Genomic DNA, 26,448 nt, shown 5'->3' on the forward strand with positions numbered 1-26,448 from the left:
CCTCTTCTGTGATGCCTTCACAGATTGTAGTCAGATAATTGTAGCAGCAGCAGTATACCTCCTCAGGACAACCCCTTGACATTTTATTCGTTTTTCCGTCATAATGGTTACCCCGTTATGTCCTTATCTGTTTTCATGCCTTTCCTCTCTGCTGCCACTAGCATTTTGAAGGCCAGATGAACATCATTCATCCTTAGATACCCTCAATGTCTGGCAGCCAGTAGGCACTCAAAAAGGCTTGCTTACTGAAGGTATCAGATGTGGGCATTTTTGAGTCTTTCCCTCTCCAGAGTCTTCTCCAGGGCTGAGCTATTCCTGTCCTGGAAGTGTTCGATGGCTTTTTAGCCAACTTCCCACGAGACAGCCCTGGCCAAGCCTGCCTCTCCCTGTCTTGTACCCTCTTCAAGGTCTCTTTAGCGTCTTCCTGTTGCCCTCATTTTCTTAATAGAAATTGCCTTTAAAAATGCTTCCCCCCGCTAGTTATAGAAATGACATGAGTGAATCTTTTTGTGTCCTTGGAGCAAAAATGATATCTAGCACCGTGAAGGAAAAGATTGATCTGGTTACACAAAAATTAAAACGTCTATATGGCAAGAACAAATGCAAAAACCAATTAAAACACAAACATATTTTCTCTTATTATTATTTTAGAGAGAGGGTCATGCTCTGTCATCCAGGCTGGAGTGCAGTGGAATGATCATAACTTACTGCAGCCTCAAACTCTTGGGCTCAAGTGATCTTCCTGCCTCAACCTCTTGAGTAGCTGGGATTACAGGCACACCCCACTGCACCTGTAACTTTTAAATTATTTCTTGTAGACAGAGTCTTGCTTTCCCAGGCTGGTCTTGAACTCCTGGCCTCAAGTGATGCTCCTGCCTTAGCCTCCTAAGGTGCTAGGATTATAGGCATCAGCCACCTGGCCTCTCCCCACTCCCCTCCTTCCCTCCTCCTCCTCTCCCTCCCTCCCCCTTCCCTCCCCTTCTTTTTTCTTTTTCTAGACAGAGTCATGCTCTGTCACCCAGGCTGGAGTGCAGTGGTGCCATTTTGCTCACTGCAACCTCCGCCTCCCAGTTCAAGCGATTCTCCTGCCTCAGGCTCCTGAGTAGCTGGGACTACAAGAGTGTACCACTACACCCAGCTGATTATTCTATTTTTAGTAGACATGGGGGTTTCACCATGTTGGCCAGGCTGGTCTCAAATTTCTCGAATTCTTGGCCAGCCAAAGTGCTGGGATTACAGGCATGAGCCACTGTGCTTGGCCCTGTATTTTCAATGTTAGTGACAAGCAGAGGGCTAATGTGTATACAGGGAATTTCACCAACCAATAAGAAAAGATTTTTAAAAACCCAATAGAGAAAAATGGATAAAGGACATGAAACAGAGAAATATAAATGACCAATAAAAATAAGAAAATATATGTAACTCAACTAATTTAAAAATTGGAAGCATGTTGGAACTTTTGCAGCTATCACCTTGGTGAAGATGAAAAAGTTTGCTAGTAATCATTTTAGTGAGGGAATGGGCAAACAGAAGTTTGCTCATTGTAGAGACTCAGTCTGTGACCTGCTATGGTTCCAGGACTGGCAGTGTTGGCATTACCTGGAGGCTACTTAGAAGTGCAGAGCCCGGGCATAGTGGCTCATGCCTGTAATCCCATCACTTTGGGAGGCCGAGGCAGGTGGATCACTTGACGTCAGGAGTTCAAGACCAGCCTGGCCAACATGGTGAAACCCCGTCTCTACAAAAAATACAAAAATTAGCTGGGTGTGGTGGCACATGCCTGTAGTTCTAGCTACTCAGGAGGCGTAGGTGGAAGGATAGTTTGAGCCTGGGAGGCCAGAGGCTGCAGTGTGCCAAGATCATGCCACTGCACTTCAGCCTGGGTGACAGCAAGATGCTGTCTCAAAAAAAAAAAAAAAAAAGAAAAAAGAAAAAAGCCCTGGTGCAGTGGCCTTAAGCTACTGTAAAGTAGCTTAACAAAGTGCCTGTAATCCCAGCACTTTGGGAGGCTGAGGTGGGCGGATATCTTGAGGCCAGGAGTTCTAGACCAGACTGGCCAACATGGTGAAACCCTGTCTCTACTAAAAATACACAAATTAGCTGGGTGTGGTGGCTCACGCCTGTAATCCCAGCTACTCCGGAGGCTGAGGCAGGAGAATCACTTGAACCTGGGAGGCAGAGGTTGCAGTGAGCTGAGATCATGCCAGTACCCCCCAGCCTTCCCAGGCTCTGTCTCAGGAAAAAACAGCCAGACTCTGTCTCAGGAAAAAAAAAAAAAAAAGAATTTCAGACCCCATCGCAGAACTGATCAGAACCTGCCTTCTAACCAGGCCTTCAGGTAACCTACATATACATCAGAGGTTGAGAAGTGCTTCTTCAGAGGAGTGGGAGCCAGCCTGCCTGGAAGTGAATCCTGCCCCTGCCAACTCTGTGACCTTTCACATGTATCCGCTAGTATTGGGCAGCAGTGCTGTGTGATAAACCAGCCCCAATCCAGCAGCTTAAACCAACAGCATTGATCCTCATGGATCTGTGGGGCTGCTGGGGCCGCTCTACTTCATGCTGCAGCTCTACAGACCTGATGTGCTTGTGTGGCTCTCATATCCCTGGGACCAGTGGGCTGGCCGGGGCTTGTTCTTCCCATGGTGATGGCAGAGGCACAAAGGGGCAAGTGAGGCTTCCTGAAGGCTAATCTTATAACCAGCATGCTGTCACTTCCGCCCATATCCCATTGGCCAAAGCAGGTCACATGACACAACCAAGCCCAAATGAAGGAGCAGGGAAGGATACTTGGCCATTGGTGGAGGACTGTAGTCTCGTGGCAAAGGGCATGGACATGGAGGTGGGGATGGCATGTGACATAAGTCTGTGTTTTAATTTCCTCCTCTTCTGCAAGAGGGACAAGATGTGGACGTGCCCACCTTGTAGGATTATAGGGGACTCAATGAGTTAATAGACATGAAAGTGACTAGAACATGGCGTGGTACAGAGCTAACATGTCATCCTCACTGGATGTTGTTAGCTGTGTTATTGTGGGTGAGGGAATATAGATAGGTCCTGCATTTTTGGGGGAGGCTGTTTGTCAATATCTATGAAAATTAAAAATACGTGTACCCTTTGAGCCAGTAGTTCCTCTTGGAGGGATTTAATCCGGCAAGCTCACAAAGATGGACAGACAGACATTCACGTGCACGTCTACTGACCACTGTGTTGTTTTCATAGTTTAAGCCTGGAGATGCCATGTGTCTAGCTGGGGGCCTCTGCTGCTGACTGAGTGTCCCCTCCTTCCCCTCCAGGTGGGCCTTTCTGGAGCTGGGCACAAGTGGCCAATACAATGACAGCTTGCAGGCCTATGCAGCCGGTGTGGTGGAGGCTGCTGTGTCGGAGGAGGTAAGGGCCAAGGTGGGGACATGGGGCTCCCACCCTGCCCCAGCCCCACAAGCATGTTCCCCAGTGTGCTTTTGAGATGTGTGCAGAGTAGGCCCCCCACTCCTGCCACAGCCCTTCATCTATCTGGGGAGAAAAAGTGGACATGCATTCTTTAGAAAATTACACTAGGGGCCGGCCACTGCACCTGGCTCTCACCCACTTCTGATATTGTCTGACTTCTTATAAAGCTCAATAACAAGTAAAGCAAAATAGTATGTTGTTCAGGGACTCATCACATGCAGTAAAACTAGCTTAACAAAAGTAAGGGAGTAGGCACAACTCGAATGCCCAGCTGCTGATGAATGGATACATACAATGTGATCTATCATACAATGCAACATTATTCAGCTATAAACGGGAATGAAGGACTGACGCACACCAGAACATGAAAGAACCTTGAAAACATGCTAAACGAAAAAAACCAGTCACAAAAGGGCACATACTGCATGATTCTATTTATATAAAATGTTCAGAATAAGCAAATCTACAGAGACAGAAAGCCAACTAGTGGTGCCAGGGACTTGGGGGGAGTGGGGAGTGGGGAGTGACTGCTGATGGGTATGGGGTTTCTTTCTGGGATGATGAAAATGTTCTGGAGTTAGAGAGTGGTGATAGTTGCACAACCTTATGAATACATTAAAAACCATGAATTGTACTTTTTTTTTTTTGAGACAGAGTCTTGCTCTGTCACCCAGGCTGGAGTGCAGTGGTGTGATCTCGGCTCACTGCAACCTCTGCTTCCCAGGTTCAAGTGATTTTCCTGCCTCAGCCTTCCGACTAGCTGGGATTACAGATGTGCACAACCACGCCCACCTAATTTTTGTATTTTTAGTAGAGGTGGGATTTCGCCCTGTTGGCCAGGCTGGTCTCAAACTCCTGACCTCAAGTGATCCGCCCACCTCGGCCTCCCAAAGTGCTGGGATTACAGGTGTGAGCCACTGTGCCTGGCCAAATTGTACATTTTTAAATGTGAATTTTATGGTATGCTGACTATATCTCAATGTAAATGACTGAATGAAAGGGAATGATAGCTACCACATTTAGGGTGGTGGGTGCCTCTAGGGATAGAGGAGGCAGGGGCTTAGGGGATGCTCCATGGTATCAGTACCATTCTAGGTTTTAGTTTGGATGTTCATTTTATTATCATGCTTCATAACTTAGAATATGTTATATATTTTTTCTGTGTATCAGATAGTACCTAGTGTAATTTTCTTTATCTTTTCTTTTCTTTTTTTTTTTTTTTTTGAGACAGAGTCTCACTCTGTCACCTAGACTGGAGTACAGTGGCGTGATCTTGGCTTACTGCAACCTCTGCCTCCCTGGGTTCAAATGATTCTCATGCCTCAGCCTCCAGAGTAGCTGGAATTACAGGCATGCACCACCACGTCTGGCTAGTTTTTGCATTTCAAGTAGAGATGGGGTTTTGCCATGTTGGCCAGGCTGGTCTCAAACTCCTGACCTCAAGTGATCTGCCCACCTCGGCTTCCCAGAGTGTTGGGATTACAGGTACGAGCCACCTGGCCTAGGCTAGGCAGACATGCTATCAGGCATTGATGACCACTTTACAGAGACAGCTTGTCATGTGGACTTCACAGTAAACACCTGACATTTTCCAGGGAATCCATAAATTACTGACTTTTCCATTGATGGCCTAACCAGTGGCCCAAAGGCAGAGCACCTGCCTGTAATCCCAGGATGTTGGGAGGCTGAGGAGGGAGGACTGCTTGAGCTCAGGAGTTGGAGGCTGCAGTGAGCTAGGATTGTACCACTGTACTCCAGCCTTGTGACAGAATGAGACCTTGTCTCAAAAAAATGAAACAAAACAAAACCACACAAAAAACAAAACAAGAAGTAGGCGAGGCTGTGGAGTGACAGCTGTCTCCTGTGATGCAGATGGAGGCATGCATTGGGTCACAAGTTGACATCAACTTGTGGAGTTGAACCTGCATGTGCCTTAGGATCCAGCAGCCCTACTACTTGGGTGTATACCTTAGAGGTGACCCACGGACATGCACAAGGTACTCAAAGCAGTCCCAAAGTGGGAGTCCTTAAAACACCATGGGCAGGTGAATGGCTGACCAGGTGGAGGTGCACAGTGCAGCATGACAGAGCAGTGGAAATGGGTGAATCTGAGATGCCTGGAGGCAAGGGGGAAAGAGCACATCACAGAGGACAGCGTCCAGTGGGACACCCTTTTATAAAACTCACGCTGCTCCTTCTGACACCCAGTCGCAGTTGTGGGTGGCCCTCTGGGACCTTAGTGTCTGGGGAAGTGGTCAGATGCTGGGCCAGGGCTGTTGTGGGTGCTCAGTGGTGAATGAGACACGGTTCAGTCTCTCAAGGGGCTCACGGCCTGCTGGGGACACTGAGGCAAGGCCACAAGTGGCTCTTATGTCAGGAATCCCAGGCCCATGTGCCAGGCACTTTGCCCACAATGTCTCACTGAGCCTCCACCCTAAACCCCTGAGGGAAGCATGTGCACCTCCCCTGGATGGATGGGCAGGCTTGGGCCCAGAGAGGTGAAGCTACTTTCGCAAGGTCAGCCAGCCAGTCCACAGAGGAGGCACCATTCAACCTCAGCTCTGTCTAACCCACGTCTCGCTCCTAACTAGTGTGCCCTGCTGCCTCCCCCTCCAGCCTGTGGCCTTCTTGTGGGTGGTAATATGTCTTGTCCCCAGCTGTGTCCCCTGATCCCAGCCCAGAACCTGGTATAGGACAGGCAGTGGGGAAATGCTGTGGAAGTCATGGAGGCCTGCATGGAGGAGGTGGTGTCTTAGTGGGCCTTGAAGGATGAACAGGATTTGGATGTGTTTCAGTGAGATGGTGATGGAGCAGCAGTCATGAAGCCATCAATCCTGAGGCAGTGAGTGCTGCCACTCACTCACGGGGATGACCAGGCTACGTGGTCTTTTGTCCCCCAGCAGGCGAGCCTGGACTCATGCAGGTGGCATCTCGGTGGGAAGTGCAGAGGGCCGCATGAAGTCTGGGTGAAACTGGCACGGCATTCTCTTGCCCAGTGGAATCAGAAGGGGTATTGCTGTTTTGTTCCCTGCTGTGTCCTCAGTGCTTAAAAAGGAACATAATAGGTGCTCAAAAAAAAAAACATTCATGGATTGACTAACTGAACACACATATAGATTGGGGTCCTCAGTAGCAGAGGTGGTGCCATCAGTTATAGGCTTTGCAGGCTAAAGGCTCTCAGGGCAACTTCCAGGGGCCTGGGGTCCCTATCCGGGGCAGAGCTGGGCAGGGAGAGGAGCCTCCAGGGAGAGGACAGCATGAGCAAGGACTCAGGTGGCCACACCAGCAGCCTCCGCTCTGGGGCAGCCTGGGTGGGGGGCTCTCAGGGAAGAGAGCACCCCAGCTGCCCGCCCTTGCCACGCCCACCCCCTACCCCACAGCTCATCTACATGCACTGGATGAACACGGTGGTGAATTACTGCGGCCCCTTCGAGTATGAAGTCGGCTACTGCGAGAGGCTGAAGAGCTTCCTGGAGGCCAATCTAGAGTGGATGCAGGAAGAGATGGAGTCAAACCCATACTCAGCTTACTGGCACCAGGTGAGTCCGGCTGCCACGCTTGGTGGGAGGGGGCTTCCAGCTGGCCAGCCATCCTGTCCCCTGTTGTCCTGGCCAGCCTTGTGGCATGTCCAGCTGCCCAGCCGCCTCTGTTTCCATCATCATCTCCATCCCTCCTAGCTGACCTGCCACTCATCCATCTGCCCAGTCTCCATCTGTCCACTTGCTGGAACTCCAGCCATCCATCCTAGCCTACCTACTGTTAAATAATGACCAAAAACAAATAGTTGTTAGCATGGTGTTTTGCTTGTGTACATATGGTGTTTTGCTTGCATACAAGGGAGGTTGCTTGGTAGATTGATTACATTGGATGCAAGTAAAGACAGTATGAGAAAGAGGGGAAGGGGAAAACCAGAAAATCCCAGAAAGTCTGGACACAGTGAATTTTGTTTTACTTTCCTTGAGTGAGCTGCTGATCAGCTGGCAGCTAACGGAGAGGCCCAGGCAGGCTCTCTGCCTTTGGGCCACTGGCTAGGCCATCATTGGAAAAGTCAGTTATTTATGGATTCCCCGGAAAATGTCAGGTGTTTACTGTGAGGTATACACGGCAGGCTGTCTCTGTAAAGTGGCCATCAATGCCTGTTAGCATGTCTGCCTAGCCTAGGCCAGGTTTGCACCATTTTCCTCTGTAGAACTTCTCACTGTTTACCCATCCACCTACTCACACCCTAAGACAGACTGTTCTACCACCAACCCATCTACCTGTCCATTCCACACATCCACCACCCATCCATCCACCCATCCATGCATCCATGCATCCACCCACCCACCCACTCACCCATCTACCTATCCATCTATTCACTCACTCATCCATCCGTTCATTTACCCACCCATTTACCCACCCATCCATCCATCCTCCATCCACCCATCCTTCCACCCACCCACCCACCCACTCACTCATCTACATATCTATCCATTCGCTCACTCATCCATCCATCCATCCATCCATTTACCCACCCATTCATCTATCCATTCACACACCCGTCCATCCATCATCCATCCATCTACCCATACATACATACATCCACCCACCCACCCACCCACTCATCCACCCATCCATTCACCTCCCACCTGTCAACCCACTCACCCACCCATACATACATACATCCACCCACCCATCCATCCATCCAACAACCCACCCATCCATCTTGCAGATGCTTACTAAGTGCCCAGTGTGCCTGCCCAAGGCCCCATGAGGGACACACTGATGATACTTTATGGCTATAGGATGTTGAGGCAAAATGATGACAATGGGGAGAAGTCAGATGCATGAGACAGGTGCCCGAGGCAGCAATACAGTCCGTACTGAACTCAGAACAGGAGCAGTTGGCAAGAGGCCAGGCCAGGCTGGGAGGCGTCCTAGAAGAGATGGCTTTTGAACTAGGCTCTTAAGTGGGGCTGATTTGGGGTTAACACAGGGCAGAGACATAGAGTTAATTCATTGAAAGCAGGAGAGTGCTCAGCATGGAGGGGTGGGTGGTAGTTTGGGGGAGTCAAGGCTGGCTGGAGTCTGGAGGGTACCCCCGGGCCTCCTGCTCTGTCTGAACCCCCAGGCCAGAGCCCCTCCCGTTGAAGGAGAAGGTGTGAGCCTGGAGGAGAGGCCTCACCCTCCCTCTGCCCCTGCCCCCTCCCCTAGGTGCGGCTGACCCTCCTGCAGCTGAAAGGCCTGGAGGACAGCTACGAAGGCCGTGTGAGCTTCCCAGCTGGGAAGTTCACCATCAAACCCTTGGGGTTCCTGTAAGTGCCACCCCCAGAGTGAACAGGGTGGGAAGAAGGGCCACACACTCATAGTCGGACAGACCTGGGTTCCAGCATCAACCTTGCCACTCCCTGGCTCTGTGGCCTTGGAACAGTCAGCTGACTTCCCAGACCCTCAGCTTTCTCCTCTGCAAAATGAGTACATAACAGCACTCACAGCAGGCGTGGTAACCCTCTGGTGCCCTGGCCCTCCTCAGCCTGCTGCAGCTCTCTGGGGACCTGGAAGACCTGGAGCTGGCCCTGAACAAGACCAAGATCAAACCTTCTCTGGGCTCTGGCTCCTGTTCTGCCCTCATCAAGCTGCTCCCTGGCCAGAGTGACCTCCTGGTTGCCCACAACACCTGGAACAACTACCAGCACATGCTGCGTGTCATCAAGAAGTACTGGCTCCAGTTCCGGGAAGGCCCCCGGGGTAGGTGGGTGTGGGTGTGTCTGGGGGATGAGCAGGTGGGTGGGCACACACGTGGGGAGTGGTCCTAGGAGGTTTGGGCCTTGGAAACCCTCCCAACACACGGAGTCACTGCAGGGATATTCCAAGAGTTCATTTTGGTTTTGTTTTTTTCTTTTTGAGTTGGGGTCTTGCTCTGTTGCCCAGGCTGGAGTACAGTGGCACAGTCGTGGCTCACTGTAGCCTTGACTTCCCAGGCTCAGATTATCCTCCTGCCTCAGCCTCCCAAGTATCTGGAACTACAAATGTGTACCACCACACTCAGCTAATTTGTTTATTTTTTTATTTTTAAGAGATGGAGTCTCACTATGTTGCCCAGGCTTGTCTCAAACTCCTGGGCTCAAGTGATCCTCCTGACTTGGCCTCCCAAAGTGCTGTGATTACTTATGTGAGCCACCACGCCTAGCCAGTTCATCTTGTTTTACATGTTTATTGCCTTTTTTATTTCACCTATTGCTGCTTAACCAGTTACCCCCAAATTTAAAACAACAACAGCTTAAATAACCGCTATTTATTTTTTGCTCCTGCCTCTATGGGTCAGCTAGGTGGTTTTGGTTTTCTGGGCTGGGCCAGGCTGATCTTGGCTAGGCTCACTGATGCATCAGCAGTCTGCTGGCAGGTCAGCTGGGGTGGGATGGCTGGAATGGGATGGCCTCTTCTCTTGTCTGGGGTTGATTGTCAGCCAGGGTGATGGGGACAGCTGGGCTACGTGGTCTTTCATCATCAGTAGGTGAGCACAGGCCTGTTCATGTAGCACTGGGGCAGGATATGGTAAAGGCCTCTTGAGACCTTGGTGGAACTGACACAGCATTCTTTTCTTTTTATTTTGAGACGGAATCTTGCTCTGGTGCCCAGGCTGGAGTGCAGTGGCATGATCTCAGCTCACTGCAACCTCTGCCTCCCGGGTTCAGGCAATTCTCCTGCCTCAGCCTCTCGAGTAGCTGGGACTACAGGCGTGCATCACCATGCCCAGCTAATTTTTGTATTTTTAGTAGAGACAGGGTTTTCCCATATTGGCCAGGCTGGTCTTGAACTCCTGACCTCAAGTGATCTGCCCACTTTGGCCTCCTAAAGTGCTTGGATTACAGGTGTGAGCCACCGCACCTGGCTTGACACAGCATTTTTTTTTTTTTTTTTGAGAGTCTTGTTCTGTTGCCTAGGCTGGAGTGCAGTGGCACAATCTCAGCTCACTGTGACCTCTGCCTCCTGGGTTCAAGTGATTCTCCTGCCTCAGCCTCCCAAGTAGCTGGGATTATAGGTGCACACCACTGTGTCTGGCTAATTTTTGTATTTTTAGTAGAGACGGGGTTTTGCCATGTTGGCCAGGCTGGTCTTGAACTCCTGACCTCAGGTGATACAGCTGCCTCGGCCTCCCAAAGTACTGGGATTAAAGGTGTGAGCCACCGCACCTGGCTGACACAGCATTCTTTATCCAAATCAAGTCAGGTGGCCAGCCCAGGCTCAAGAGATGGGAGAATAGGCTCCACCATTTGCTATGAGGAACTGCAGAGTCACATCACATATGGCTTGGATGCAGGCATGGGAAGAATTAGAGCTATTTTTGCAAACAACCAATTGCAAGGAGTGCATGAATACATTCTTCCTGTCAAATGTGAAAACTGGCTGGGCACGGTGGCCCATCCCTGTAATCCCAGCGCCTTGGGAATTCGAAGCAGGAGGATTGCTTGAGCCCAGGAGGTCGAGGCTGCAGTGAACAGTGATCACGCCATGACACCCCAGCCTGGGTGACAGTGCAAGACCTTGTCTCTAATAAAGAAAAAAACAGTTTTACAGTCAAGGCCAAAGTCCTCCATAGTGCCATATCCTTCATCCCAGGCCCCAGCATCAGCCCCAGGGATACCACTGCCAAATGTTTGCAGTACCTCCTTCGTGGCCAAATGTAAAAACTTAATGGGACCAGGAGCTGGTGAGGAGGTGGGGAAGTGTCCAGCCTTATTCATTGCTAATGGGAGTATGCGTTGGCACAGCTACTTTTAAGAGGAATCCAGCTGGCATCTAATAAAATTCAAAATCTGTCACTCCAGTGATCCAGCAATTCTCTGACTCCAATCTGTCCCTAGAGAGACATTTCAGCTTCTGCATGGGGAGTGTGTATAAGCAAGTCTGCTGTCACAGTGGTTTGGTAACAACCTAATGTCCATTCATTGAAATTTAAGTAAACTCTAAATTGACATTTATACAGGAAATCGTATACACTGTAAGTGTACAACTTGAATTTCTTGCACGTGGAACACACCTGTGTATAGCATCCATCTGGAGAAACAGAACATTCCCAGCCCCTAGAAGCTTCCCTCGTATCCCTTTCCAGGCACACCCCCACCCCAGCATCATCTCTATCCTGATTTCTGTTTTTTGTTTGTTTGTTTGTTTTGTTTTTAAACAGTCTTGCTCTGTCACCCAGACTAGAGGGCAGTAGTGCAATCTCGGCTCACTGCAACCTCTGCTTCCTAGGTTCAAGCGATTCTTCTGCCTCAGCCTCCTGAGTAGCTGGGATTACAGGCACACACCACCACACCCAGCTAATTTTTGTATTTTCCGTAGAAATGGGGTTTCGCCATGTTGGCCAGGCTGGTCTTGAATACCTGACCTCAAGTGATCCAACCGCCTGTCCTGATTTCTCACAGAATAGGTTAGGTTTGCCTGGTTTTGAATGTCATATGAATGGAATCGCGTAGTGTGTGCTCATTTGTTCTGCATGTCTGTGAGATTCATCTGTATTACTGTGTGTAGCTGTAGATCTATCGTTCTCATTGCTATGTATCCATTAAAATTTTAATAGCTTTTAAAAACATACTGTATAAGTCATACAGGTATGTTATAGAACATTGGAGAATCCACCAAAACACTCTCACAATGAAAATCACTCGAACACTCCACAACCCAAAAGAGAACATTTCTGTGAACATTTGGTTATGTTTTCTCCTAGACTTTAAAAAATGTACCTTGCCTGGGCACAATGGCTTATGCCTGTAAACCCGGCACTTTGGGAGGCCAAGGCAGGTGGAACACTTGAGGTCAGGAGTTCAAGACTGGCCAACATGGTGAAACCCCATCTCTACTAAAAATACAAAAACTAGCTGGGCGTGGTGGCGCACACCTGTAATCCCAGCTATTCGGGAGGCTGAGGCCCCAGAATTGCTTGAACCGCGAAGGCACAGGTTGCAGTGAGCCAAGATGGTGCCACTGTACTCCAACCTAGGCAACAGAGTGGGCCTCTGTCTCAAAAAAAAAAAAAAATTTTCCAAGGGTGGGCTTCATGCATGGAATGGGGTGCTGTACCCATCATTGTAGTATTATACAGAATAGTTTCACTGCTCTAAAATGTTTGCTTTCTGAGTTTTTTTAAAATCATAATTAAGATTATACTGCATGAATTATTTGCGACTTCCTTCTTTTGCCCACTAGGCTGCCTTGGAGAGTTGCCAGTACTGCCATGTTTGGTCCACTACGCGTTTTGTTTTTCAAATTACTTATTTTGAGACAGGGTCTGGCTATGTTGCCCAGGCTGGTCACAAACTTCTAGCCTCAGGTGATCCTCCTGCCTTAGCCTCCCAAAGCACTGGGATTTCAGGTATGAGCCTCTGTGCTGGGTCCCACTATGCCTTTTGCCTTTTCTTTTCTTTCTTTCTTTCTTTGTTTCTTTTTTTTTTTTGAGACAGAGTCTCACTCTGTTGCCCAGGCTGGAGTGCAATGGGCACAATCTCGGCTTACTTCAACCTCCATCTCCTAGGTTCAAGCAATTCTCCCACTTCAGCCTCCTGAGTATCTGGGACTACAGGCATGCACCCCCACACCTGGCTAATTTTGTATTTTTAGTAGAGATGGGGTTTCACCATGTTGGTGAGGCTGGTCTCAAACTCCTGGCCTCCTGACCTTGGCCTTCCAAAGTGCTGGGATTACAGGCGTGAGCCACCACGCCCGGCCTACTGGTCCCTTTGTTTTAAAGTGCAAAGACTTAATGTGGAAGAGATAATTCAGGCCAGACGTGGTGGCTTATGCCTGTAATTCCAGCACTTTGGGAGGCCGAGGCTGGTGGATCACTTGAGGTCAGAGTTTGAGACCAGACTGGCCAACATGGTAAAACCCTGTCTCTACTAAAAATACAAAAATTTGCTGGACATGGTGGTAGATGCCTGTAATTGCAGCTACTCGGGAGGCTGAGGCAAGAGAATCACTTGAACCTGGGAGGCAGAGGTTGCAGTGAGCCGAGATCCCCCCACTGCACTCTAGCCTGGGCAACAGAGCAAGACTCTGTCTCAAAAAAAAAAAAAAAAAAAAAAAAAAGACAAAGGATAATTCAGAGAGCTACACCCAGAACTCTGGAGCACTGGAGGGAAGAGGTCTGGGTAGAATCCCTGCTCAGCCATTTAACTGTTTGGCCTCTGCTAAGTTACTTAGCCTTTCTGAGTCTCAGATTGCCTTATCTGCAAAGTGCAGATGATAATTCTCTGCCCCCATGCAGGGCAGGTATAAGGAGTCAATTTACAAGATCACAGGGGTAATGAGCCTCCAGCATAAGCGTGAGGTCACAGTAGCCCTGCCGCAGACAGTGCATAAAACCAGACTAGCACTTGTCAAGGGATGGGTTTCAGGTAGAAGGAGTTCTAGGGCAGGGGTGAGGGTACCTGCCAGGGGTGGGCCTGTAATCCCAGCTACTCGGGAGGCTGAGGCAGGAGAAGCGCTTACAACTGGGAGGCGGAGGTTGCAGTGAGCTAAGATCGCCCCACTGCACTCCAGCCTGGGCAAAAAGAGCGAAACTCTGTCTCAGAAAAAAAAATGTCCAGTGAACAAAATATTTATCTGTTTGTCTATCTATCTGAGTATATATATTTAACACATACACACATACTCACGCACACACAGAGTTGTCCCTTGGTGTTGGGGAGGGGGTTGACTCCAGGAGCCCCTGTGGAAGCTCAGGTCTCTTCTATAATACGGCCGACTGTTTACCTATAACATATACATATCCTCCCATATCCTATAATCATCTCTAGATTACTTATAAGACCTAATACAATGCTATGTTAATAGTTGTTATACTGTATTTTTAAAATTTGTTTTATCTTTTAGTGTTATTTCTTTTATTTATTTATTTATTTATTTATTTATTTTAGACGGAGTCTCACTCTGTCGCCCAGGCTGGAGTGCAGTGGCGCGATCTCGGCTCGCTGCAAGCTCTGCCTCCCGGGTTCACGCCATTCTCTTGACCCAGCCTCCCAAGTACCTGGGACTATAGGCGCACGCCACCACGCCTGGCTCATTTTTTGTATTTTTAGTAGAGACGGGTTTCACCGTGTTAGCCAGGATGGTCTCGGTCTCCTGACCTCGTGATCCACCTGCCTTGGCCTCCCAAAGTGCAGGGATTACAGGTGTGAGCCACTGCACCCAACTGTGTTGTTTCTTTTTAATCATGTTTTTTTCCTAGTATTTTTGGTCCCCAGTCGATTGAATCCAAGGATGTGGAACCCACGGACATGGAGGGCCAACTATATAAGTTTTGCTGCTAGCTTTTATTTTTACTTGCACGTATATGCACTTTTATATGCCCAATGACCTCATTTGCTAAATGACAAAAAGGACACAGTGGGGGCTTCCTCGGAGGCCTGCCTGTGCCCCTGTGCCTGTGTCTTGTTAGGTAGGGTGCAGGGGCCTCCACCTGGGCCTGTCTGACCAGCATCCCTGGCTCGCTCTGCCTGCACAGGGGACTACCCGCTGGTTCCCGGCAACAAGCTGGTCTTCTCCTCCTACCCCGGCACCATCTTCTCCTGCGACGACTTCTACATCCTGGGCAGTGGGCTGGTGAGTCCCTTTCTCATGTCTCCTCTGTTCCTGGGGTGTTTGTCACACGGCGGCTCTGAGCTGGCAGGATTGATTCCTGCAGCAAGTGGGGACCAGGCTGCAGCCCAGTGCTGGGTGCCATGTAGGAGCCAGGGGTGCAGTGGAGGACGAGGTGGACGCTGCCCCACCTGCCATTCAGAGCCCAGACTCGCCCTTCCCCTGCTCTGGGGACTTGGACCACCACAAGGGCGTGTTTAAACATAGACCCCCAGGCCCCACACAGGGCCTCCAAAACCTGCAGATGGCCTGGGACTCTGCATGTAACCCTGGTTGTCAGGAAAGGCTGGACTTGGGGATGTTTGGGACTATCCCTGACCTCAGTGACCTCACTTGTTTTTATGTATTCAGGATAACTGTGCCCCCGCCCCCCCCCACATCCCCACCGCTTCCCTCTCCTCCTGCCTCCCTCTTGCTTTCCTCAGAGCCCCTCTGACCTGACCAGGTTTGCTGAATAGAGGCTGTTTACAGTGTGTTGTTTTCATCTTTTTTCCTGGCTGCGGTCCAGACTTGTTTAGAAATCTGTCCCTGGCACCCCTCGCTGAGAAAGTGAACCCTTTGATCTCCAGGGCAACGAGACAGAGGAGAAAAAACATCACTCTAAAAAACACCCTTAGCGCAGAGAACGCCAGCTCCCTGCGGGGACAGGAGGGGTGGGGACTCTTCTTCTTGTCTGATCCTTGCTTTTTTCTGAGTGTGGAACGAGGCAAGAGAGGGCCAGGTGGTGGGTGAGGGAACCCCCATGCTGTGGCCCAGGTGGGGAAGGGGACTGAGGCAGCTGGGGAGGGACACGTGAAATGGTTCCACCTGGTTACCAGGAAAGGGTCTGGGCAGGAAACTTCCCTTCCATCAGGGTCCCTAACTGTTTTTGTGCCATAAACACCTTGGGCAGTCCAGGAGGCTGTTGGCCCTCTTCTCAGAATAGTGTTTTAACTTTTATTATTTATTTATTTTTTTTCATAGAGGTAGGGTCTCTCTCTGTCACTCAGGTTGGAATGCAGGGGTGTGATCGTGGCTCACTGCAACCTCCCACCTCCTGGGTTCAGGCGATCCTCCCGCCTCAGCCTCCTGAGTAGCTGGGATTACAGGCACATGCCACCATGCTCAGCTAATTTTTAAATTTCTTGTAGAAATGAGGTCTCACTATATTTCCCAGGCCAGTCTTGAACTCCTGGGTTGAAGGGATCCTCCTACCTCAGCTTCCGAAAGTGCTGGGATTATAGGTGTGAGCCACTGTGCCTGGCAAATTAGTGTTTTTAGACACATAAACCAAAATGTATAGGATTATGGAGGAAACCAGTTATAGTGAAATATGGTTATCAAAATATAAGTAAACTTTTAGTATATACGTGCTGCTTTATTAACACACTGAATAATAAGATCCAGAAGCAGGTGTGATAAATACCATAAGTTAGAAGAAGCAAGGTGCATGAATGATACTTTAAGGTATGTACAGCCTTGTAATCTGATGGAAAAACATCTGTGATTTCTGACAGTGACAGTCCCAGTGACTGCTAATACCACTGTGGTGTGTCACGTTAACAGTGGAAAGAAATACCAAACTTCAGGATTTTTTTTTTCAGAGATAGGATCTCACACTGTCATGCAGGCCTGAGTGCAGTGGCATGATCACAGCTCGCTGCAGCCTCTATCACCTCAGCCTCAAGCGATCCTCCCATCTCAGCCTCCCAAGTAACTGGGACTATAGGAGCCTGCCACCATGCCTGGCTAATTTTTTTATTTTTTGTAGAGACAGGTTTTGCCATGTTGCCCAGGCTGGTCTTGACCTCCTGGGCTCAAGCAATCTGACCCCCTTGGCCTCCCAAAGTGCGGAGCCACTGTGTCCAGCCTTTTTTTTCCTCTTTAAAGAGAAAAAAGAAAAAATTACATTTATGGATACGGCTTTTAGCTGTTCTCAGCTTTCTGGTGGTGGTGGTGGTGGTTTGTGTGTGTGTGTGTGTGTGTGTTTTTTTTTTTTTTTTTAGATAGGCTCTCTCTCTGTTGCCCAGGCTGGAGTGCAGTGGCACGATCTCAGCTCACTGCAACCTTTCCTTCCAGGGTTCAAGTGATTCTCATGCCTCAGCCTCCGAATAGCTGGGATTACATGACTTTTGTTTGGTTTGGTTTTTAACTCACAAGAACTAAGCTTTACTTTTCAAATATGCTGAAGGCAGCCAAGGGTTCCAGGAGGAAATGGAGAAGGGAGAGGAGGCAATCGGAGGCAGCGGTGGGCATCCTGCATGCCCCAAGGCTGGAGGGAGACTGAGGGCCTCTCCTGTTGTAAGGCCTCCTAGTCCTCTGACTGCTGCATCTGCCAGGCTGACAGCCTCAGGCCGTGCAACTTTTCCTGCAGAACTGTGGGAAAGGGGTGGGAATGGGAGTTTGCCCAGCTTGGTGAGGGAGTGCGTTCATGGGAGCGGCTCTTTGGGCCTCTCAGGGGCTGTTCACCAGGGCAAAGCTAGATGCATGATCCCAAATCCTCCTCCGTGCTTGTCCAAGGAACTGGTGGGGAACATGTGCCTCAACTGGATATGAGTTTTTATTTTTATTTATTTCTTCTTTTGTTACCCAGGCTGAAGTGCAGTGGCATGATCTGGGCTCATTGCAACCTCTGTCTCCTGGGTTCAAGTGATTCTCCTGCCTCAGCCTCTCCAGTAGCTGGGATTACAGGTGTATGCCACCACACCTGGCTAATTTTTGTATTTTTAGTAGAGACAGGGTTTTACCATGTTGGCCAGGCTGGTCTGGAACTCCTGACCTCAGGTGATCCACCTACCTTGGCCTCCCAAAGTGTGAGCCACCATGCCCGGCAGATTAAGTAAGTATTTAACACATGTAATCCCAGCACTTTGGGAGGCGGAGGTGGGCGGATCACTTGAGGTCAGGAGTTAGACCAGCCTAGCCAACATGGAGAAACCCTGCCTCTACTAAAAATACAAAAGTTAGCCAGGCGTGGGGGCACGTGCCTGTAATCCTAGTTACTAGGGAGGCTGAAGCACGAAAATTGCTTGAACTTGGGAAGCGGAGGTTGTAGTGGGCTGAGGTTACACCACTGCACTCCAGCCTGGGCAAGAGTGAGACTCTATCTCAAAAAAAAAAAAAAAAAAAAAATTTTGGAGCCATGACTGATGAAGTACTGCCACTTGGTGGCAGCATGCCTAGGCTGTGCACCAGCCCCCTTGACCTTCCCACAGGTGACACTGGAGACCACCATTGGCAACAAGAACCCAGCCCTGTGGAAGTATGTGCGGCCCAGGGGCTGTGTGCTGGAGTGGGTACGCAACATCGTGGCCAACCGCCTGGCCTCGGATGGGGCCACCTGGGCAGACATCTTCAAGAGGTTCAACAGTGGCACGTGAGTGGGCTTCTGGCCCTGTGGCTTCCCCTGCACCAAGAGATAGACCAACCTCCCCTTTAACACTCACACTCCTGGGGACCAGATGTGGCATCCGGGCCACACACCCCACGCCCTCCTTTGTTTCATACATGGGGAGACTGAGGCTAGGGAAGGAAAGGATTTGCCCCTCCCCTGCAGGCTCCTCAGCCTAGGAAGGGGTGCCTTGGTGGCAGTACAGGAAGAGCACTTGGAACCTGAAGACTCTCAAGGGGACAGTGGGGAGGGCTGTTTGAGGAGGTGGACGTGGGTGGGTGGCAGGGCCTGTGAGCCAGAGACACTGGAACTGGGCAGTGCAGATCTTACAGCGTCCGGCAGAGGAGCTGACCTAGGGAGCCATAGAATATTCTGGAACAGTCAAGCAGCATGACGAGAGAGGGGTTTGTGGATACCTGGTCATGCTGCAGCGTCAGGGTGTCAGTTGAATGGCCGGACAACCCCAGGCCCACTTCCTGTAATTCCTAGCTGAGTGGGACACTGCAGGGTGGGGAAAGCTGGGGAGGTGGCTCCAGGCTCTGTTCAGTCCTCCCTTCCCCTGCCCGGCAGGTATAACAACCAGTGGATGATCGTGGACTACAAGGCGTTCATCCCGGGTGGGCCCAGCCCCGGGAGCCGGGTGCTCACCATCCTGGAGCAGATCCCGTGCGTACCCTGGGAGGGAGGGGTGGGGGCTCGGGGCAGAGGGGACTGCCAGGGTGAAGGCCCAGAGCCGTGCTGGCGCTGTGCAGGAAGTGAACGATCTCAGGAGGGTGTGGCTGGAAGAGAAGGTGTCCCTGGTGGGGGCTGAAGTTCAGGACTTAATCCATCCTCCAGGCAATGGGGAGCCATCGGGGCTCCCCGAGCAGGGCAGTGCCCACAGGAGCCCCTTTTCTGATCACCTCCACCCCATCTCTCTTCTCGGTCTCAGCGGCATGGTGGTGGTGGCTGACAAGACCTCGGAGCTCTACCAGAAGACCTACTGGGCCAGCTACAACATACCGTGCGTGCCTTCTCACTCCGCTCCCCGTCACCCTCCAGGGCATCCACCTCACTCCTTGCCCAGCTCCTTCCTAGGCAATATTTTTAAACCCACAGAACGAAGAATCCCAGCCTACCCCCTTTTCTGGCCAGGAGAGCCCAGACAGTTGGGCAGTGTAGTTGCATGGCTTAAGTCAGCATCCATGTGCCCTCTGGTTCTAACACCCAGAGCAGGGTGGTGTGGGGTGGCCAGGCTCAGGGACTGGCCCCTGCCAGGGTCTCTGACTGGATCTGCCTTACTGGGCTGTACAGCTGTCACCTCCTGAGGCTCACTTACTTTACCTGCATTTTCTCATTTGACTCTTAAAACTGCCACATGTGGTCACTAGGGTTCCTGTTCCCATCTCACAGATGATGAAACTGAGGCCCTGAGAAAGTACCTCACTTTCCCAAGCTTCCCCTGTTGGCGAATGGTGAAGGCAGGATTTGTTTTTTGTTTTTTGTTTTGAGACAGAATCTTGCCCTGTCACCCGGGCTGGAGTGCAATGGTGCAATCTCAGCTCACTGCAGCCTCCGCCTCCTGAGCTCAAGTGATTCTCCTGCCTCAGCCTCCTGAGTAGCTGGGATTACAGGCGCCAGCCACCATCCTTGGCTAATTTTTCTATTTTCAGTAGAGACAGGGTTTCACCATGTTGGCCAGTCTAATCTCAAACTCCTGACCTCAAGTGATCCGCCTGCCTTGGCTTCCCAAAAGTGCTGGGATTATAGGCATAAGTCACCACACCCGGACTGAAGGCAGGATTTGATGCCATGCCTTTTGGGCCCCAGAGCCCAAGCTTGGCCACCCCACCAAGCCACCCCCCAGCACAAATGGAAGACATTATTGTTATCCCGAATGTCATAGTTGGTTTTGTTGTTGTTGTTGTTGTTATTGTTTGTTTGTTTGTTTTTAGAGACAGAGTCTCGCTCTGTCACCCAGGCTGGAGTGCAATGGTGCGATCTCAGCTTGCTGCAACCTCTGCTTCCCGGGTTCAAGCAATTCTTGTGCCTCAGCCTCCCGAGTAGCTGGGATTACAGGCACGTGCCACCACGCCGGCTAATTTTTTTTTTTTTTTGAGACGGAGTCTCGCTGTGTCGCCCAGGTTGGAGTGCAATGGCTCGATCTCGGCTCACTGAAACCTCCACCTTCCAGGTTCAAGTGAGTACATGCCTCAGCCTCCCAAGTAGCTGGGATTACAGGCACACACCACCGCGCCTGGCTAATTTTTGTATTTTTAGTGGAGACAGGGTTTCACCATGTTGGCCAGGCTAGTCTCAAACTCCTGAGCTCAGGTGATCTGCCCGCCTCGGCCTCCCAAAGTATTGGGATTACAGATGTGAGCCACTGCACCCAGCCTGAATGTCGTAGTTGTAAGTAATAATGTCCTGGTGTGACTGCCCCTCCCCTCCCTGGCCATAGCCTTGGCTGAGTGAGGCCAGTGGGGGTCATGGGTGACCATCCTTGTCCCCGGCAGGTCCTTCGAGACTGTGTTCAATGCCAGTGGGCTGCAGGCCCTAGTGGCCCAGTATGGGGACTGGTTTTCTTATGACGGGAGCCCCCGGGCCCAGATCTTCCGGCGGAACCAGTCACTGGTACAAGACATGGACTCCATGGTCAGGCTGATGAGGTAGGTGCCAGTTGGGTGGTGGGTTGGGGAGAGGGAGGCCGCAGGAACACAGAACTTCCTGTGCGCTTTTTGTACCAACTCATTCAAACTTTGCTGCCAGCCCCAGAGGGTCAGCAGGGGGTGGTCAGATGTTGGACACCAGTGCAGCAGCTCGGTGGCCGCGCTCCACTTGGGCCCTGTCACTGTCCTCATAGCTAGGGGGAGGATGCTAGACATCTGTTGAGTGACCTGTACTGCTAGGCACTATGCTTGGTACCAGGAGCAACAGGTAGAAAACCTGTGCCCCACTGTCCTGTCTCTTGGGCGGTGCAGAAATCCATCAAGTTCTTGCACTGGTGTCAATGTGTAAAGATGGCTGTGTTCCAAGAGAGGCTATCCAGGAACAAACGGGTGCCTCACCTGGCTGGGGCAGTGGCATGGAGGCCTTCCCTGAGGATGAGTGCCTGAGCAGAGAGCTGAATAATGAAGGCAGAGTGACTTAGGTGAAGGGGTCCGGGCCCCAGGCAGAGGAACTGTCGGGGGTAATGTGCAGTGGGAGGGGCTCATCAAGTTGAAGGCTGGCAGCTGTTAACGGGGCTGCCTGTGAAGATTTTGGCCCCCCGTCTTAGCCTCTCCTTCCTGGGATGACTGATGTTCCCTCCTTTTCCCCATCCAGGTACAATGACTTCCTCCATGACCCCCTGTCACTGTGCAAAGCCTGCGACCCCCAGCCCAATGGGGAGAATGCTATCTCCGCCCGCTCCGACCTCAACCCGGCCAATGGCTCCTACCCCTTCCAGGCCCTGCGTCAGCGCTCCCATGGGGGTATCGACGTGAAGGTGCTGCCTCCTCCCTAGGGCCTGAGCTGTGGGTGGGGGAAGTCACCATCACCAGCTTTGGGGAGGGGACAGGTTGGGGCAAAGCTGATGGCGGGGCAGGAATCACAGTCGGAATTGGGCTGTGGTTGGGGTCACAGTAAAGGTGACAGTATGGGCTGGGCATGGTGGCTCATGCCTGTAATCCCAGCACTTTGGGAGCCCAAGGTGGGCAGATCACTTGAGGTCAGGAGTTTGAGACCAGCCTGGCCAACATGGTGAAAACCCGTCTCTACTAATAATACAAAAATTAGCTAGGCGTGGTGGCAGGCGTCTGTAATCCCAGCTACTCAGGAGGCTGAGGCATGAGAATTCTTGAACCCGGGAGGCAGAGGTTGCAGTGAGCCGAGATCACGTCACTGCACTCCAACCTGGGTGACAGAGCAGAGACTCAAAAAAAAAAAAGTGACAGTTCAGAATTGGGCTCTGGGGTCAAGGTCAGGGTGGGAGGCTGGGTGCCTGGATTGGGGCAGGCCAGGACCCCTGCTCAGCTGCGGCTCTGCCCTGTCCCCAGGTGACCAGCATGTCACTGGCCAGGATCCTGAGCCTGCTGGCGGCCAGCGGTCCCACGTGGGACCAGGTGCCCCCGTTCCAGTGGAGCACCTCGCCCTTCAGCGGCCTGCTGCACATGGGCCAGCCAGACCTCTGGAAGTTCACGCCTGTCAAGGTTTCATGGGACTGAAGTTCTGTCCCTGCTCTGCTGCTTTTGCCCCTGCTGACCCTCGGCAGGGTCACCCCCGTCCCAAGGCCACCGGACTTCTAACTCCAGCCCCTTCTGGGGGCTTTGTTCTCTGATCTGGGGTCTGAGTCATCTCCTCCTAGAGTGGGTCACGAACCTGATGGGGCTCAGAACTGACCCCCTCTCTCCCCTGAGGTGGGTGGGCACCATGGCGTCTCTTCTGCCCTGCCCTAAATCTCCCACTCTCTGTTTCTGTCTATTTCCTACTGCTGCTCTCTCAATCTCATTCCCACCTCTGGGGCCCCTTCCTCGTGCTTCTCCTTCCTGAGGGCTTGGGAAGGTCCTGGGGCAGACTCTGGGGCTCCCATGGGGTGGAAGGAGCCTGTTCCAGCACCCTTCTCCCAGCTGCATTCCCACGGGTGGCCCTGGAGCTGGTGAGCTTTGTCTGGGCGTTGTCTTCGGCTGGCATTGCTCCTCCCAGCTCTGGCCCCTCTGCTCCCTCAGGAAGCAGTCCCCTCGTCTCCCTTTCTGGGCAGCTTCCTTGAGGACAGAAACTTGAAAACAAACACAAACCAAAGTTTCTGGCCATCTGTGGCTGGAGGGTTCTGAATGTCCTCTCTCCATGTCAGGCAGAGGGTCAGCCCCCACGCTTCTGCCTCAGGCCCCACCCCACCCCACCCCAGGCCTGCCCCTCACCTCAGGGCCATACCCACAGCGCCCTGATGGAGGAACCAGACCGCAGGCTGTGCCACCATTAAACAAGAGTGGCTGTGGCCCCATGCTGTGCTTCTTGGGGTGGCAGGGAAGGTGGGGTCAGCGCTTTTTCTCCTCTCAGGTTTGGGTTCTGCGCCATCCCCCATGCAGCCTCCTGTGCAGCCCTCTGTCTGTCCTTCTGTCCATTCATTCATCTGCCAACATACTCACCCATCATCCATCTGCACAGCCTTCCACCCACCCATCTGTCTTCCATCCATCCATCCATCCATCTACCTATCCATTTATCATCCATCCACTCACCCATCCAACCACCCATCCAACCATTCAGCCATCTCCATCTGTCCATTTTCTTTCTTCTTCTTCTTCTTTTTTTTTTTTTGTTATTTCTGAGTAGGAGTTTCACTCTATTGCCCAGGCTGGAGTGCAATGGCATAATCTCTGCTCACTGCAACCTCTGCTTCCTGGGTTCGAGCGATTCTCCTGCCTTAGCTTCCCAAGTAGCTGGGGTTACAGGCATGAGCCACCATGCCTGGCTAATTTTGTATTTTTAGTAGAGACAGGGTTTCACCATGTTAGCCAGGCTGGTCTCGAGCTCCTGGCCTCAAGTGATCTGTCCGTCTTGGCCTCCCAAAGTGCTTGGATTACAGATGTGAGCCCCCGCACCTGGCCTCATTTGTCCATTTTCCATCCACTTACCCACCCACCCATTTACTCATCCAGCCATTGACTCATCCATCCACCTATGAGATCAGACAGGGAGGGATCCTTTTTCGTATTGGTCTGTATACCACAGCATGGCTTACGAAGTTCTTATCTATCACCCATCCACCCACCCATTTATCTACCCACCCATTCATCCACCCACCCATCCAACTACCTATCCATTCATCCATCCACCCATCTGCCAACGCATCCATCCATCCACCCACCCAATCATCTACCCACTCACCTATCCACCCATCCACCTACCTATTTGTCACCCATCCACCCATCCATCCATCCAATCACCCATCCAACCATCAATCCAACCATTTTCATCTGTTCATTTTCCATCCATATACCCGTCCACCCATTCACTCCTCCATCCATCTACCTATCCATTTATCACCCATTTACCCATCCATCCATCCTTCCAACCATTTATCCACCCATCCAACCATTTCCATCTGTTTTTTCATCCATCTACCCATCCACCCATTCACTCATCCATCCACCTTCCTATCCATTTATCATCCATCTACCCACTCACCCATCCATCCAACCTTCCAACCATTTATCCACCCATCCAACTATTTCCATCTGTTCATTTTCCACCCATTTACCCATCCACTAATTCACTCATCCATCCACCTACCTATCCATTTATCATCCATCTACCCACTCACCCATCCATCCATCCTTCCAACCATTTATCCACCCATCCAACCATTTCCATCTGTTCATTTCCATCCATCTACCCATCTACCCATTCACTCATCCATCCACCTATCCATTTATCACCCATCTACCCATCCATCCACCCACTCATCCATCCATCCATCCATCCACCCACCCACCCGTCCATCCACCTACCTATTCATTTATCACCCATCCATCCACACACGGGTCTGTGCAGATTCATTAATATCCACCCATGCATCCATATTTATCTATTTTCTATCCATCAGCCATCCATTCATTCATGTCCATCCATCCATCCATCCATCCATCCATCCATCCAGATGTTTATTGAGCACCTGTGTTCTGGGTCCTATTTGGGAGCCTTGTTAACCACCAAGACCTTCCTAAGCCATATTGTGGTATACAGACAGATACAAAAAAAAGGCTCTCTCCCTGTCTGATCTCATGCAGCCTGCCTTGGAGACAAGACTCTCCCAGTGCTGTGTGCTTGGAGAGAGGAAAGCACACAGCCCTGGAGTCAGAGACCTGGGTTTCAATTCTGTCTCCACCTCTTATTAGCTAGCTATGGACTCCTCTCTGAGCCTCGATTACCTCATCTGTGAAATGGGGTAATGGTGTGAGCAGCGTTTCCCTGGGGGATGTGATGCAGCCCACATGGGGCCTCATGCACTCAGCATCTCTTTATTAGCAAACACTTATTGAACCCCTAGTACATGCCAGGCACTGTTATGAGGTCCCGGGGATACTTTATAACAAAAGGGACAGAAGCGTTCCTGCTCTTGTGAAGTTTACATTGACTAGATAGTAAACAAAATAAATGAAATATGCAGTGTGTCAGTGCTGGTAAACCCGTGGAGAAAATAAAGCAAGGTTGGGGTCTGGGGTTGGGAATTGACTTGTGGTTTTATCTTATTTTCCTTTTTATTTATTTATTTATTTTTTGAGACGGAGTCTCACTCTGTCGCCAGACTGGAGTGTAATGGCACAATCCCGGCTCACTGCAACCTCTGCCTCCTGGGTTCAAGTTATTTTTCCTTTTTGTAGAGACAGAGTCTCACTGTGCCAACCAGTCTGGTCTTGAACTCCTGGGCTCAAGCGATCCTCCCACAGGCGTGAGCCACTGCGCCCAGCCCTGAGTGACTCTTAAACTTCAGTTTGAACTTGGGGTCATCCAAAAAGTACCCTGAGCGTGGGGTTCCCTCCATGCTCTGGAGCCAGCCCCAGTAATTCCTCTTTGATCTATGATACGGGCTTCAGCATATGCTTTTGTTGGAAGACAGGGCTCCATGTTTGAGGAGGGTTTGCATGACATTGACTTCAAGTCCAGCCACCCTTTCCCTCTCCCAGAGATGGGTGTCCAGTGTCAGCTCACACACGCCCAGGGGAGGGGGCCTCACTTCTTTGCTTCCATTGGGTCTGTGATGAAATAATTCTGACTTAGTAGGAAGGACTTCATATCAGAATGAAGTTGGCCTCCCCAGCTGCTTCTGCCTTCAGCGGAGGCAGCCTTTGTCCCACCCCAAGTCCCTCTTGTTTAGCCACCTGCTTCCTGTGGTACAGGGATGCCCCTGTCCTGGCATGCAAGACTAGCTGGAGTCAGGCTCCTGGCCTCACTCTGGGGCCCCAGTTGAGAGCTGGGGCTGAGAGCAGACTTGGGGTGGAAGGAAAGCAGGAAAGGAGACAGCTGATTATGGGAAAATGCACAGGATC

The 26,448-nt window shown here is 51.0% G+C and overlaps 1 protein-coding gene across 1 annotated transcript in view; it reads left to right on the forward strand.

Moving 5' to 3' along the window:
• PLBD2 (phospholipase B domain containing 2) overlaps positions 1-25,575 on the forward strand; it is a 32,885-nt gene extending 7,310 nt beyond the window's left edge. The window contains exons 2-12 of the mRNA XM_016924314.3: positions 3,297-3,390; positions 6,831-6,989; positions 8,644-8,744; positions 8,963-9,177; positions 14,936-15,033; positions 18,264-18,424; positions 19,010-19,105; positions 19,371-19,442; positions 20,935-21,087; positions 21,743-21,905; positions 22,456-25,575. Of these exons, the coding sequence (XP_016779803.1) occupies positions 3,297-3,390; positions 6,831-6,989; positions 8,644-8,744; positions 8,963-9,177; positions 14,936-15,033; positions 18,264-18,424; positions 19,010-19,105; positions 19,371-19,442; positions 20,935-21,087; positions 21,743-21,905; positions 22,456-22,623 (1,480 nt within the window). The 3' untranslated portion in view covers positions 22,624-25,575. The remainder of the gene's footprint in view (positions 1-3,296; positions 3,391-6,830; positions 6,990-8,643; positions 8,745-8,962; positions 9,178-14,935; positions 15,034-18,263; positions 18,425-19,009; positions 19,106-19,370; positions 19,443-20,934; positions 21,088-21,742; positions 21,906-22,455) is intronic.
• Positions 25,576-26,448: the final 873 nt, after the last annotated feature.

The sequence above is a fragment of the Pan troglodytes genome, chromosome 10 (genome assembly GCF_028858775.2).
Source record: "Pan troglodytes isolate AG18354 chromosome 10, NHGRI_mPanTro3-v2.0_pri, whole genome shotgun sequence".
Classification (NCBI taxonomy): Eukaryota; Metazoa; Chordata; class Mammalia; order Primates; family Hominidae; genus Pan; species Pan troglodytes.